This window comes from Malus domestica, chromosome 14 (assembly GCF_042453785.1).
Source record: "Malus domestica chromosome 14, GDT2T_hap1".
Taxonomy (NCBI): domain Eukaryota; kingdom Viridiplantae; phylum Streptophyta; class Magnoliopsida; order Rosales; family Rosaceae; genus Malus; species Malus domestica.
In genome coordinates this window covers 1055957-1070008 of record NC_091674.1, presented here as the reverse complement: position 1 = coordinate 1070008, position 14052 = coordinate 1055957, and the positions used below count along the sequence as shown (strand labels likewise).

The 14052-nt window shown below is 35.0% G+C and overlaps 1 protein-coding gene across 1 annotated transcript; it reads left to right on the top strand.

The window, feature by feature from the left end:
• The first annotated feature begins 9704 nt into the window (after window positions 1–9704).
• On the top strand, window positions 9705–12366 carry LOC103414850 (transcription factor CSA-like). The gene is made up of 3 exons (XM_008353215.4): window positions 9705–10801; window positions 11026–11499; window positions 11720–12366. The coding sequence occupies exons 1-3, from the start codon at window positions 10339–10341 to the stop codon at window positions 12001–12003; spliced, it is 1221 nt and encodes a 406-aa protein (XP_008351437.3). The 5' UTR covers window positions 9705–10338; the 3' UTR covers window positions 12004–12366.
• Window positions 12367–14052: the final 1686 nt, after the last annotated feature.

Below are 14052 nucleotides of genomic sequence, written 5' to 3'. Positions count from 1 at the left end.
TTTAAACGGCTTCGAAATATATACGTTAAAGTGACGGCGTGATAATTTTTTCTGTATAACGGAGCCACTACGAAGAACTGTCGGGAGTCACAAAGAAAACTTCGAGCTCATATTAGTTATCTAATTTATTGAAATTAATCTACATTTGGCTTCAATTTGTGAGACCTGTAACCTCCATATCTTCGTAAAGGGTATCTCATCTCGAATTATGGATTTATTTTTCCTTGTAAGTTTCCCTAAATTTCTTTTTGTATTATTAATTAGACTGCTCGTATAGTAAGTTTAACAACGGCATATAAAATTAGAAACGTGAAACTAGCCTTCTTGAGAAAAATTTCCACTCAAGAAAACGGAAGAAAACGGAGGTGGATTGTCTGCCTTTCTATTTCCATACTCTCTCCATACCTTCCTGTGATGTGTGGTTACGGTTAAGACACGTCAACATTTTATATTAATTTTTTATATAAATAATAAAACAAAAAGTAATAAAAATATAAAATGTTGATGTAGGTTAACCGTGACCACACAAACAAAAAATGATAGAAAAAGTATGGAAATGTGAGGGCAGACAATCCACCTTCCAAGAAAACAAAGCTTAATTAGTTCAAAAAAAAAAACAAAGCTTAATTACATAATGCTACTAGCTCCCACATGATTAGCAGTAGTACGTAGTGGATGTTTACTGGTCGCTTGGTCATTAGGTAGGGTTTCCATTCATTTCGTCGGCAAGAGGTGACACCCTAAACCTAATACTATAAAACCTATGCATGACGCTTGGGAGATCGAGAATAACAACCTGTCTTTCTGATGGAGACCCAAGACATAGATATATTGTACGCATATGTGTAATCATAGAGTGACATGCACCACAACTACATCTAGAATTTTTTTAATCCAATGATTTTTATTTTAATAGAACGTAACTTTGAATGATACGAAAAATAAATGATTATAATTGAAAATATATGATTTAACAATTATGAAAATAAAATTTAACGGTTAAAATACTCATACACTAAATACTATGTAGCATTAAAATCACATCTTATTTAGTCGCTTTCTCAAAATCTTTTCCATAACAATATAAAAAACAAAGAGAATTCCTTGAAATTGTTTGTGGTGGGTTGGTCACTTAGTTGGTTAATTGTACCGATTCCTCCAATTATTATTCCAAGTAAAACAAAAAGGCTTTTGTAGCTCGTGGTCTCTTTAGGGGTCAAAAGTTATAGTAGGCCCTTCGGTTCATGCATGCAACAAATTAAGGGTCATCGACTCATCATTCAGCAAGAAAAAGGGAACAGAAAACAAACAAAAGAACATTGGGTGGGACATCTATATATGAACTATGATTGTGACTAAAGATAATCTCGGCTAACGGCATGATATATGTGATATGTGTACAAGGAACAAATTAACAAGAACTGAATTATATAGATAACTAATCATTTCTTTAATCTAGTTAGTTTCTCGTAATTATTCCTTCTTGTTTTCGTCGACAGCTATAGGCAATTAGGCATTATTAATAAGAAAATGACAACTCATCACACGTTATAATTTTAAGGAAAACTAATGAAAATGGTTTGAAAACTTTGAGTTTTAATGATAAGGACAAAATAAAGGGTAAAATGAATAATACAAGAACTGACTTTTTAATATAAAAATGCAGTTTTTTTGTTAAATTGAATAGTACCAGAAGTTTTTTGTTAAAATTCCCTACATTTTAATATTCATACACCTATTTCGTTATTTCTGATCATCAAACTGAATAAATTTAATAAAAACACGAATAAAATTAAGCATGTGTCGTGTCGGGAGAGAAGAAGAGTGTGTAATTATTAGTTTTTACTGTTATACAAGATGTAATTAACTAATACGTACTTTTCATGTTGAAGCATCCAAATTAATCTTTACCAAGACCTAACCAACATGATGCACCACGGAGTTGTTAACGAGATGTCGTTATCTTATATTAAGACGGAAATAATTGAAAATGTTGATGAAGCAGCCAAATTAATCTTTACCAAGAACTAACCAACATGGTGCATCACGAAGTTGTTAACGAGATGTCTTTATTATCTTATATTAAGACAGAAATTAGTTGAAAATGTTGATGTGATCCTCCTATTTGGATTCCTTGATTTTATAGTTAATCACGTGCACGGTAATTACCACCAGTACACATTGACAAAAACGTATGTGTTTGGAAATAGTACTATAAAGTATGTTTTATGATTCTCTCTATGGTACGTAATTTTAACTATTGCACTCCATTAACGTGAAAACCCTCCTTGTATATGATGTTTCTAATTATCTTTCTTAATTAATCTTCTATTTGTTTGATGTTTGATTAATACATATTGAGAATGAATTCCACATCAATAGGAGAAGTAACTTTATATAGCCTTTATAAGTAAATTGGGTTATTCTTCATATTGTCAATTGGTTTTATGGTGAAACCTCAACTTTATTCGTGGTAGAACAGGTTGTCCCACGTGTGAAGCCAAACGGGCACAAGTGCTTCACATCATCCTACTATATTGTCCACATGTTAGGTTTGAAAATTTGTCACACGTGAGGAAGTGTATTGAAAATGAATCACATATTAATAGGAGAATGAATTTTGCATGATCTTATAAGTAAGTTAACTTTCCATATTACTGATTGAAGTTGTAATTGCTGCCATTAGCTAATTTTGTTATTCTTTTTCAAAGGGGTCGGTCAAATGAAGTTGTAATTGCTGCCATTAGCTAATTTGGTTGTTCTTTTTCAACAAAGGCTGCTCTTTATGTTCTTTTTGTTTATAAGGGAAACAAACCTAATTCATAATTGCACATATTTTATATCATTTTTTGTGTGTGTGAAGACATATATTATATCATTGCCATGTATACTTAAACGATTTTATGAACACTACATGATAACAAACTGAACGTATTATTAAAATTAAAATTAAAGTCACATTTCCTAAGTTATTGCTTGAAGAAATGACTTTAATTCCGTGAACTATATAGGCTTTGTTGCAATGCACTTGGAAATTAATGGATCAAGTTACCTAGTTTGCCACAAGTAACACATTGTGCCAATTGCAATGTGCATATTTGTGATCATTACAATTTTGTAACGGGAATGCTGAAAATGCTGATCTCACACCAATTGTGTCAATCCATGTAAGTATGTCACATTTAGTGTCTAAGATTAAATTTTATGTATTAAGTCACTAATTCAAGTTATACCAAAGAAAGTGGAATGAATATCAACTTCTAAATCTTGTCTATGCTAGTGGAACTAGATGAACTAGTTGTATGGTGTTTCTATCCACTTTGAGGTCATTTCATGACTAATTCAATTTAGAAGCCGATTCCATTTCTTCCTTAAAAATACCTTAGACCTAATGAATTATCAAATTCAATGTTAAACAAACACGTAACGTGAAAGAAAATATCCTTCAAAAAGTTCAAAAACAAAAAGCAACAGGAATTTGAAGTATAAATGAGATGTAATTTTATTTTTATGAATTATTAAGATGACATTAACCTTAAAAAAAATTTGGATTCCTACTACAAGAGGCAAAGCGTTCATAATATTTACCATCTGTCAAAACTCATGCATGATATTATCATGTCATGATGAACTCGACTGCTAATGATATTTAGATTTTGAACATCCTGTGCACGAGGGCATGTGGGTACTTTCGTCCATCCACCACCTCCACGCAACACCATGGGGGTACTTTCGTCCATCCACTTTCCCCAAACACTTTCTTAACAACTCCTCCAAGTGCGGGATAAATTTTTTATTATGACATGAATACGTATGTTACATTACGTGTTTTTATATAAATGATGAGAAATTTTATTTTTTAAACGATTAACTTTTTAGCACATATATCTCATTTGTATAGTAACATATGATGTACCACCTTATGTGCCGGTCACACTAAAAAATCTCACTAGATGCGGGACCCACGTCCAATATCCTCATAGATTTCGTTACCCCAGATTGTCATGCCCCGGTAACACCGTTCACGTGTACGACAACGATTCAACCGCACGTGTAACCAGAAGCCCCAAACACAAAAGCCAAACGGTTTCGGGAAACAGACAAAACGGCAGTGCATGAGAGATGCAGTGGAGAAAGCACGAACCAAAAAAAGTATAAATAACAATAATGCTGATGCCAAAAATATAAATAAAAATAAATTAATCAAAAGCCCACTAATCTAATTTTTAAGATTATTAAAGTATTGTGTTTACGTTAGCAGGAAACCGATGAAACCGTTGTCGGTCGCTGCGTCTCTATGCTCTTCCTCTCTCATCGTTCGCACGTGTGCGTATCAGAAAACTCAGACGTTTGCAAGGTGCGTTGTGTTCTGGAAAATATTTTAACTCACCATTTGACCATTTAAAATATTTTAACTTAAAATATTGTGTTTAAGTTAATTGTCACTATGTAAATTTTGAATTTCGAAATTTATGTAAAAATTGTATTACATTGAATTTATATAATAATAATTACTAAGTGATGAGCATAGTTGCCACTTAATAATAGTGAGAAAACATGTATTTCCATTAGTACTTTTCTTAGTATTGAGATTCATTTTAGATTTTTGTGTTCGGTAGCCGATTATTAAGAGATTCACACCATTTAAATTCCAAATTTTACCGCTTTTATTAATCCATCCAACTGGCCAACTTAAAAAAATAAAAAAGCTTAAATGATATAAATCTCTTTTTTTCTCTTAAACCGTCTAAAGCTTTCAACCTACGGATTCTAAAGTCTGACATAGAGATCTGAAGTAGATCTCTCAATTCTTTCCTTACTACTCTCTCTTTGCCCTCTCTCTCTGTTACGCAAATTCGGGGCAATAACAACGATATCTTTCACTCACTCTGTTTCTTGATGTGATTTTTTCTTTTTTACTTTTTTCTTTCTTTTCTTTTTGTTACCAATTTTTTTGGTTTTTTAATGTGAAACGCAATGATGAGTGTTCTTGGGGTAAATAAAATGTAATGATGGGCATGGCTACGTTCGTCGTGCAAAGATAAAGCCGATCACTTGCATTGCATTGTCAATCAAGTTTCTTTGGTTTTACTTTATACTCCGGTTTCCTTCGTTTGTTGTTTTAGAAGAAAAGAACATGTCATTTCATGTTTTTTCGAAAGAGATTTTTCAATATATTGAAAACACGAAGATATGTCAATTGTCATTATACAAGTAGATTTTTATTTTTATTTTTTTTATTTTTTAAATATCTCTTTACTTGTATAATAATACTTAGTACATGCTTGTATTCCATGCACACTAAACAATCTCTCCTAAAGTTAAGTAACTTACAGGCTTTAGTCTCACTTAAGCTCTAGGTCAACATAACTCTTACTTTAATTGATAGGGATTGTGGAATAGTTTTCATAATTCCAATTAGTTTTATGATCGTTTCGACAAAAAAATATTCTATGATGGAACCCCATATTTTTTCATAGTAAAAGAGCAGGTTATTCCACATGTGTAGTCAAGCGGCCACACGTGCTTGACGTTACCTCGTTGTGTTACTCATGTGTTAGACTTGAAAATTCGTCATATATGAGGAGGCGTGTTGAGAACGAATCTCACATTGATAGAAGAAGGGACCTTGAATGGACTTGTAAGTAAGTTGAATTACTTCCCATTTTTCCAATTGATTTTGTTGTAGAACCTAAGTTAATTACAATGGTTCATATTCACAATTTTAAAAGAAGCAACGTTCAACTCTAGACCATCCAAATAAATTTATATGATAAAATAACCAACCTATGGGTAACATCCCCTTAGCGTAATTCCACTTAAAGTTTAGTTTTGGTTTCATTTCGTTGCGAGGACAAAATCGGTGCAAGTTTATCTTTCGAAAACTGTGTCGACTAGCCAGTTCTAGTTGGTCCTCGATACTTAAAAGAGAACAAAAACAGTTCATATATTGGCCGCCAATTATACTTTGGGTGGCTGAATAGTGAAAATATGTTTATGTGAGGCAAATTCTTCTAATGATTTTACATAGCGATTGTTATAAGATATTAGAAATGATATGTCCGATGGTATATTAGGAATCGCTGAATAAATGCAATTGTCCCATATCGAAGAAGTGGTTGTTTGTAAAAATGTATATTAAAGTAAGAGTTGTTAAATTGCACCGCGGTTATTTTGAGGTAAAACTCTACGTCTAGCAGCCTAAAGGCCCAAGACATGAGATTCGACAAAATTATGATTTTTCTCTTTTTTATCGCATCTCATTATTAAGAAAAATATCGTTTTATGTTCACAATCAGATGGAAATGATTGAATAATTTCTTTTTATGATAAAAAGAAAATTCCATAATTCTTTTAATTGCATTTGCATCTAACCTGTCACATCCCGGCTCGAGCGATATACAAAATATTCCTTTAGCGTATTCCTGAAGTACTTGACGATGCATATGTGTAGGCACAAGCAAAAACAGATTTGAAGTTATGATTAAAGTTTTACAGAACTGTAAACCTGAAAAGTACTTTTGTATTGGTTATTATTTATATATATTTATATATATTTTTTATAATCTTTATATTAATATCTTTTTGTTATTTTAAAGTTGGTGAAAAAAAAGGGAGGCTGCCTGATGGCAACGAATGAGAGGAGAGGAAGAGAATATAGGAGGAATCAGAAGAGAGAGTGGCCGAATGAGGAGATAGGAGAGGAAGGTGAGTGACCAACCAGAAGAAGGAAACATGAGGGGAAAGGAGGGAGATGGATACACCGGATCCCTCTACCCGGTTTTCCATTTCGGGCTGACCTGGCTGCACCATTGATTCCAGTGCATTTTCCGATGATTCTCCAGCAAATTAGGACCCCTTATCACTTGGAATCATCCTAGAATCCTTCCCTTTATCTTTCTTATACAGAAACCCGAGACAATTTGGCTCTAATTCGTGGAATTCGAACAGAGGGTTCAAGGGCAACCACATCGACAATCCGCCATTTCTGAAGCCACCACCGTTGATCACGATCACCATAGCACGTCTCTGGAGGCCAGGAACAAAGCCCAAGCAATGATGGAGGTGTTGGAGCGCGTATGGAGGTCGAATCGAAGCACACTCATTCTAGGGTTTTCGACAGGTTTGAGTAAAATTGAAGCTCTTCCTAGTCAAATTGGACTTGGCCACAGGCGACTATGGTTCGTGACGCCTCGATATTAGTTCTAGAGAATTGTAGTGCGGACTTTAGGTGAGTGGGTCTTTTCCTTTTTATAGTATATATATGATTGATAGTTCCACAAATGCTTTTAAATTGATTTATGCATTTTATGTCATGTCATATATATATATATATATATATATATTTTTTTTTAAATACTATGATATGATTGAGTTTTAGATTGCATCATGGCATATCTATATGCATATTACCTGCATATAATTGTTGTAAATGCTTTGAAGTGCTAAGGTGAACGGGGACGCATAGGTAAGTTTAGGTGAGTTTAGGGTGTTATTTGAAATGATTGAGTTATGACATGACTATATTTATGTTTTATGCAACTCTAATATTGTGGTACATGTTGCAATAATAGGCAACTCTGACACTGTCGTACATGTTGCTTATGAGTTGTATAGGTTGCATTATGCAACTCCGACTCGTGTGTTAACATAGATTGATTTATAAGTCGTACAAGTTGCATTAGGCAACTCCGACTCCTATGTCAGCATAGATTGATGAACACCTGATTTTATTATGCTGCTGCTGATATGTAGTGATTTGGAATATTTCTGGATTTACTGTTGTTTTGCATTTGATTTCATACTATAACATAGTATAACTTTCTGGAAACTATACGGGTTTTACAGCGAGGGATTATAACGTTTTCAAAAGGTTTTTATTAAAACTTTATTTCCAGGCCCACTTACCCTTGTTTTTTTTGCCCCTCTAGGTTTTAATAGCTGAGCTTTCTTATCGACGATGATTTGTGGCAAATCTTGGTATTGGAGATTACCTTCGATGATATGATTCTCAATCCACTCTACTGTACTTTACTTATGCTCTGATGTCACGCGTGAAATGAGTTCATTCCCGGTCACAGTGCACTCTTGTATTTAGGCACTTTTAGGTTTAAATTTATTTACATTTTTCACATCACTACACTTTATGGCTTCGTCACCTTCCAAGTGTCAGTCATCACAGCTTGATTCGGAGTCCTAGTGGACATTCCGGGTCGGGGTGTGTCATAACCTGTCATTTTTTTCTAGGTCATGTACATTTAATCTACCATTGTTGCCAGAAAAAACTCGTTTTTTGTTCACGATCATATGAGAAGAATGAATAATTCTTCACGATGAGAAAAAGAAAATTCCATAATTCTTTTATTTGCATCAAACTTGTCATTTTTTTCTAGGTCATAAACATTTAATCTGCCATTGTTGCCAAAAATAATTTTGAGACAACACCGCCGAATAATTTGAAAATTTTGAATTTGGAAATTTCATATCGATTCGAATTTTTTGGAATGGAAATTGATAAATTTGTTTCCAATCCGATTCTTTCGTAAATCATCTTCGAGGTTCGTAAATTAACAGTTTCTACTAATTTCTCCTTTATTTTTTACAAGTCATTGACATAAAAAACATGTCACAGCTAGCGCAAAAACGAATTTTGAATCACATTATTACTTTACCTTTGCGAGACTTAACCAACATCCTAATAACTTAATATAGATAATATCGTTTATTAAAAAAAATTAAAAAAACTGCCACATCTATTCAACTCTTAATTAGTCAGTTGGTCAAATGAAAAACGTTTGCTTGCAGAAGAACGTGAAAAAAGCACTTTTGCTTGGGCTGGTACATTTTGCCAAGTTGGATCCTGCAACAAGGACATGCATGCACTACTTACAAATATGGAATAATACAAAGGAAAAAGGGGGAAAAGAAAGAAATCTGTCAAAATCTACTTCCTTAAGCCAAGAGGTTTATACGGAAGAAGTAAAATAATAAAAGGAAATAAAATTTAAACAGATAGAAAGTAGTTGAATATGATCGGATAGGTAGTTTTAGAACAGTTGAGTTTTGGTGTTGGTTTGAAAATCAAACGTGAGTTTTTTATTATTTCACATTGCACTCAGATGTTTTAAAATTCGTCCAATTCACACCTTTTGTTTAATTGTAATCATAGTGCCAAAAGAGTCTCAACAAAAAGTGTAAATATAAGAAGCATCCTATTGAATTTCGTTACCAAAATTGGGTTGGCCTCGGACTCTCAATAACATAATAAAGATTACAATTTGACGGAAAATGTACATTGAACAAATTTCAAAATATCGGAAGTGCAAAGTAAAAAAAATTAAAACTTCGTGCCCCTCGTTTTAAATTTGACACCAAACTTCGTTGGCATGAAATGTACTTAGTCCGAGTATCATATATGGAAAAAAAAAAAATAATGACAATAGTATTTTTAGTTATGGTACGAGAGCACAGAAGGGCAAATGACAGGTGGTGGGGATGAAGATTAAGACTTCGGTCCTTGAAAATTTCCGTTCTTTGAAAACGAAGGAAAAAGAAACGTTTCGCAAACAGACAAACAGATTCTGGTTTTCCCCAAAACCCAATGCCAACGCACAAGAAAAATAAATAAATAAACAAAAGAAGATGGGACAAGCAATGCAGCACTACGAGTACAACTAGTAGTACTTCTACGACTACATTAATCCCCTACCCAACCCCCTCACGAAAATCTCAAACTCAAAAGCATCGGTTTTTAGAGAGAGAGAGAGAGAGAGGCTGGATCCCCACCACCACCACCCACACGAGCGGTTCTCGAAGTGCATGCACAACAGCACAGACTTTCCTGCTTTCCAAACAATCCCACCACCCCATTTTTTCCATATGAGAGAGAGAGAGAGAGAGTGTGTGATGATGATATCAGTTTAAAAATAAGCACCCTGGCTCTTTGAGAGGAGGAGAGAATCAAATTTCAACCGTGCGGTTTTTTTGTTTATTTCTTTCTCCCAAACAAAACCCATTTCTCTGTTTCCTGTTCCCTTTCTTGTTTAATAGATTTTCTCTGGTTTCTGCTTTTTCTCTTGCATTTTCTCTCACTTTCTTTCCTGCCAAACAGACCCTTGTTTGAGTGAGTGATCTCACAGATAGAGGGTCTAACAGAAAAAACCCGAATCTTGGTTTCTGTTGTTCTACCCTGTGGCATTGCACTTTTTACGTTCGATAAAGAAACCACCCCAAGTTTTCTGCTTTTTTTTCTTCCATTTTCTTCTAAAATTCTGCATCTTGGGTTTTTACCCTTCTGATTCCTGTTTGGTGGGTTAATTTTCCAAGTGAGAATTACTAATGGGTTTTCAACATCTGAAGAGTGATTGTAATGGTTTCACCAGATACCAAGATTTGAACTTTTCGCCACCACCTCCTGTTTCTAATCAACTTTCTCTCTCAAACACCTTTGGTGGTTCTTCTACTTCTGCAATGGGGCTTGGGCCTTTCAGTCCCTTATCATCCCAGCAAACCAACAAACCATGGAGTTCTCAAGCTTTGGAAAATGGGGGACCAAAAAATATAAGCGATCATGGTGTGCTTTTTGGGGTTGATCTGAAAAGGCCCGTGCCTTTGAATTTGAATCTTGTTGGAGAGGAAGATGATGATGAAGATAGGAGCCCTGCTGGTGGGAGAATTAGTGCTAAGAGTTGTGCCAGAGGCCATTGGAGACCAGCTGAAGACTCAAAGCTCAAAGAACTTGTGGGACAATATGGTCCTCAAAACTGGAACATAATAGCTGAGAAACTTGATGGTAGATCAGGTAAACCTTTTTATCCCCCTCTTTGAATTTGGTACTTTCATAGTAAAATGATTTTCGCACTCATTTTCTCATTTTTCGCACCCATGTTTATTTCTATCCCTCGGATGTAAAAAAAGGATGTTAAAAAAAAAGTGCGGAAAATCACTTCTCTTTAAATGTTTTTGATTATGAAAATGTAAACTAATTAATTTGACATTGTTCATCATCTGATTTTTTATTTGTAGGGAAGAGTTGCAGATTGAGGTGGTTCAACCAGCTAGATCCAAGGATCAACAAAAGGGCATTCAGTGAGGAGGAAGAAGAGAGGCTGTTGGTTGCCCACAGACTCTATGGCAACAAATGGGCAATGATTGCAAGGCTCTTCCCTGGAAGGACTGACAATGCTGTGAAGAACCATTGGCATGTGATCATGGCCAGAAAACACCGAGAGCAATCCAATGTTTTCAAGAAGAGAAAGCCCTCTTCTCCTCCACCTCCATCTCCTCCATCACCTCCTCCTCATGTGGTCGCTAATTTCCCAAAAAATCCTTCCACCAGTACTGAATCAACCATCTCAATAAGTACCATCAATGATGACAGCACTCAGTCTGCCTCAACCTGCACTGATCTCTCCCTCACTCCCTCAAACAAACCACCTCCCACCCTTTTCACCAAGTTCCATCCTTTTCATCACCACCAAAACTTTGGATCACATTTAGGTATGTGTGTGTTCCTTATGTTACCTCTTTTTTCACTTTATAAATGAATCATAACAAATGCATGACCAAATTGTTCATTGGTCGGTGCGGATTATACCAAACTCACATCCTATCAGAAAGTTAAACGAGTCTGTAGGAGAACAATATAAGATGGGTTAATTAGTTTATTGAAAATTATAATCTATATTTGTTACTTATTATTATTTTGTTGTTGTTGCAGGCTCATCATCAAGTGATGGGGGATTTAAAAAGATGATTGGTAGCAATGGGAATGGTTTCTGCAGGAGCACTGGGCCAGTGAGAGGAGTGGGAGCAGCAGCTGCAGCTATGATGGGTGTGGATAATTCTGGTCATCAATCAGATTCAAATTCAGATATTTCTGGGGATGAGTCAGTCACCACCACCAGGACCAATCTGTCCTTATCTGGGGAAAATCAAAATCTGCATCATGAGAAGATCACCAGCATCCATTTCATTGATTTCCTTGGGGTAGGCACTCCTTAAAAAAAGATGTGGGTTTTTAGCCAGCGAAAGCGGATTTTCTAGTATGCATCGGTATATCCAGAAAAAGCCTAAAACTTTAGCAAAAGTGCAAGAGCTTAATATCTGTTATGTGGTTAAAAGTAGGTCTGCAAATTGAGAGGGGGCATAATCTCTGCAGTCTTTGTGTACAGTTAGTTCTATAAAAGGCAAAAGAGAAACTACAGTGGAACTAGGTAAAAGAAAACAGGGGAGAGAGTTAAAAATATTTGAGAGTGGGTTAAAGGTAAAAGTCTTTGGATGTGTTGCGTGGCATTTTGTACACAGTTGCTACCTGCAGACTACTTGCTGACTCAAATCAATGAATGAAACTGCCCATGTTTTTTAGTGACTAGTGTTTTAAATGTCAATTCTGTCAATGTCATTTGTGAGTTTTGGTATTACTTGTTTGACAATGTTTTCCTCGCCCTTGCATTTACTAACCTCCTTCTTTTGTGCTTATGGTTTCTGCATTTGTGAGGTATGTGCTTTTATCGGCAGTAATGCAGTTCCTACATGAATGATGTATAAAAATTGAGGTATGCAGATGTGGTAATTGGAAATTTCACAGGAAACTGCACCTATTAGTACTCCTACGAGACTTCTCTTACGGTGGTAATATACGAGGACTTGGTGGAACGAGTTCACCGGCATCATAGCATTGTCGGGTAGAAGGCCATGGAGATAGTCTTTGACACAAGGTCATTGAAGTCTCTTTCATACTATACATTTTTGAGGAAATAGTACTAACTATCTTCAATAGAAAGGGCTAAACATAGTTCCGTTTAGAATTATATGTTTAGCCACGTGCAAAATTATCACCATGGAAAAATTATTTTTAAATGAACAATATCAGGTCATATTCATATACCATCTCTAATCGAATGGACTATCCCTCAATAATTTATTAATTTTAAGTTTATACTTTAAATTTATTGATTAATTTAATTAAACTATTGTTAGATGTTTTTAAATGTACCTGTTAAATTTGAATCAATTATTGCAATTGAGGAGATGAGTCTCAAACAAAGAGCTAAGAGGAGGGCAACATTTGGCCAACATGGTGTCATTTTGGCTAAATAATGCATGGTAGGCCCCATGGAATTATAGCTCATCTATCGGTTGAAGATGAGTTTTGGGCAAATCAGGCCATTTGTTTTGTTTTTTTGACCTTTAGCCCTCTCAATTAGAGATAGCATGATGTTATATTGACAGGGCATTGACTAGGATGGCCAAAATATCCGAGTGTTTGGGTAATCACGATTATTTGCTCATTTATACTTGATGGTCACGGTTATGGGTAACCGTTTAAATAAATACACTATTATCAGTATAGCTATTTACTTATGAAATATAGATAGATGATTATGAATATTAGCCGCGGGTACAAACAAGGCAAACATTTAACCGTTCCTTCTAATTTGTTGTTGTAGTTCGTTTGTGAGAGAGATATCTCCTGAGCTATCCATGTCCCTTGAGACTCCAATTTGCAAAAGACAATTGCTATTTTGGTGAAGGACCTCTGCTTGTCCATCCAACTCCATGGCTTCTCACGCCATGTTTTTCCCTTTCATTTCTGTTCTTTTAAATTGTGGTGCAAATTGTTTTGGGTTAGGATAGATGGAGGAAAACAAAAAAAATATTCCATTAAATTGTAAATTTGCCTTTTTCTATTGCCAAAAATCTTGTTAAGAATATGCTTTCTCTTAGCACACTAGCTGCATCTATATTTTTCTCACCACGCGTAAGTTAGAAAGGTTGATAATTGATTTTGAGAAAATCAAAGGTTGCCTCCATGGTTCTAGCATACACCCAGAGACGAAGTCAGAGATTTGTATGAACAACGACATCCTCAAATAATAAAGCCACATTTAAAAGGCTCAAGAATTTACTTAAAAAAAGACACTGATATATTAACCTATACAGTTTTTGTCATAGCCCGTCCCAGAGATATGTATTATTTTATTCTTAGTGACGTAAAATGACGATTTTAACCGGGGACGATGAATCTTGTGGTGCGTGTGTGTGACTTAT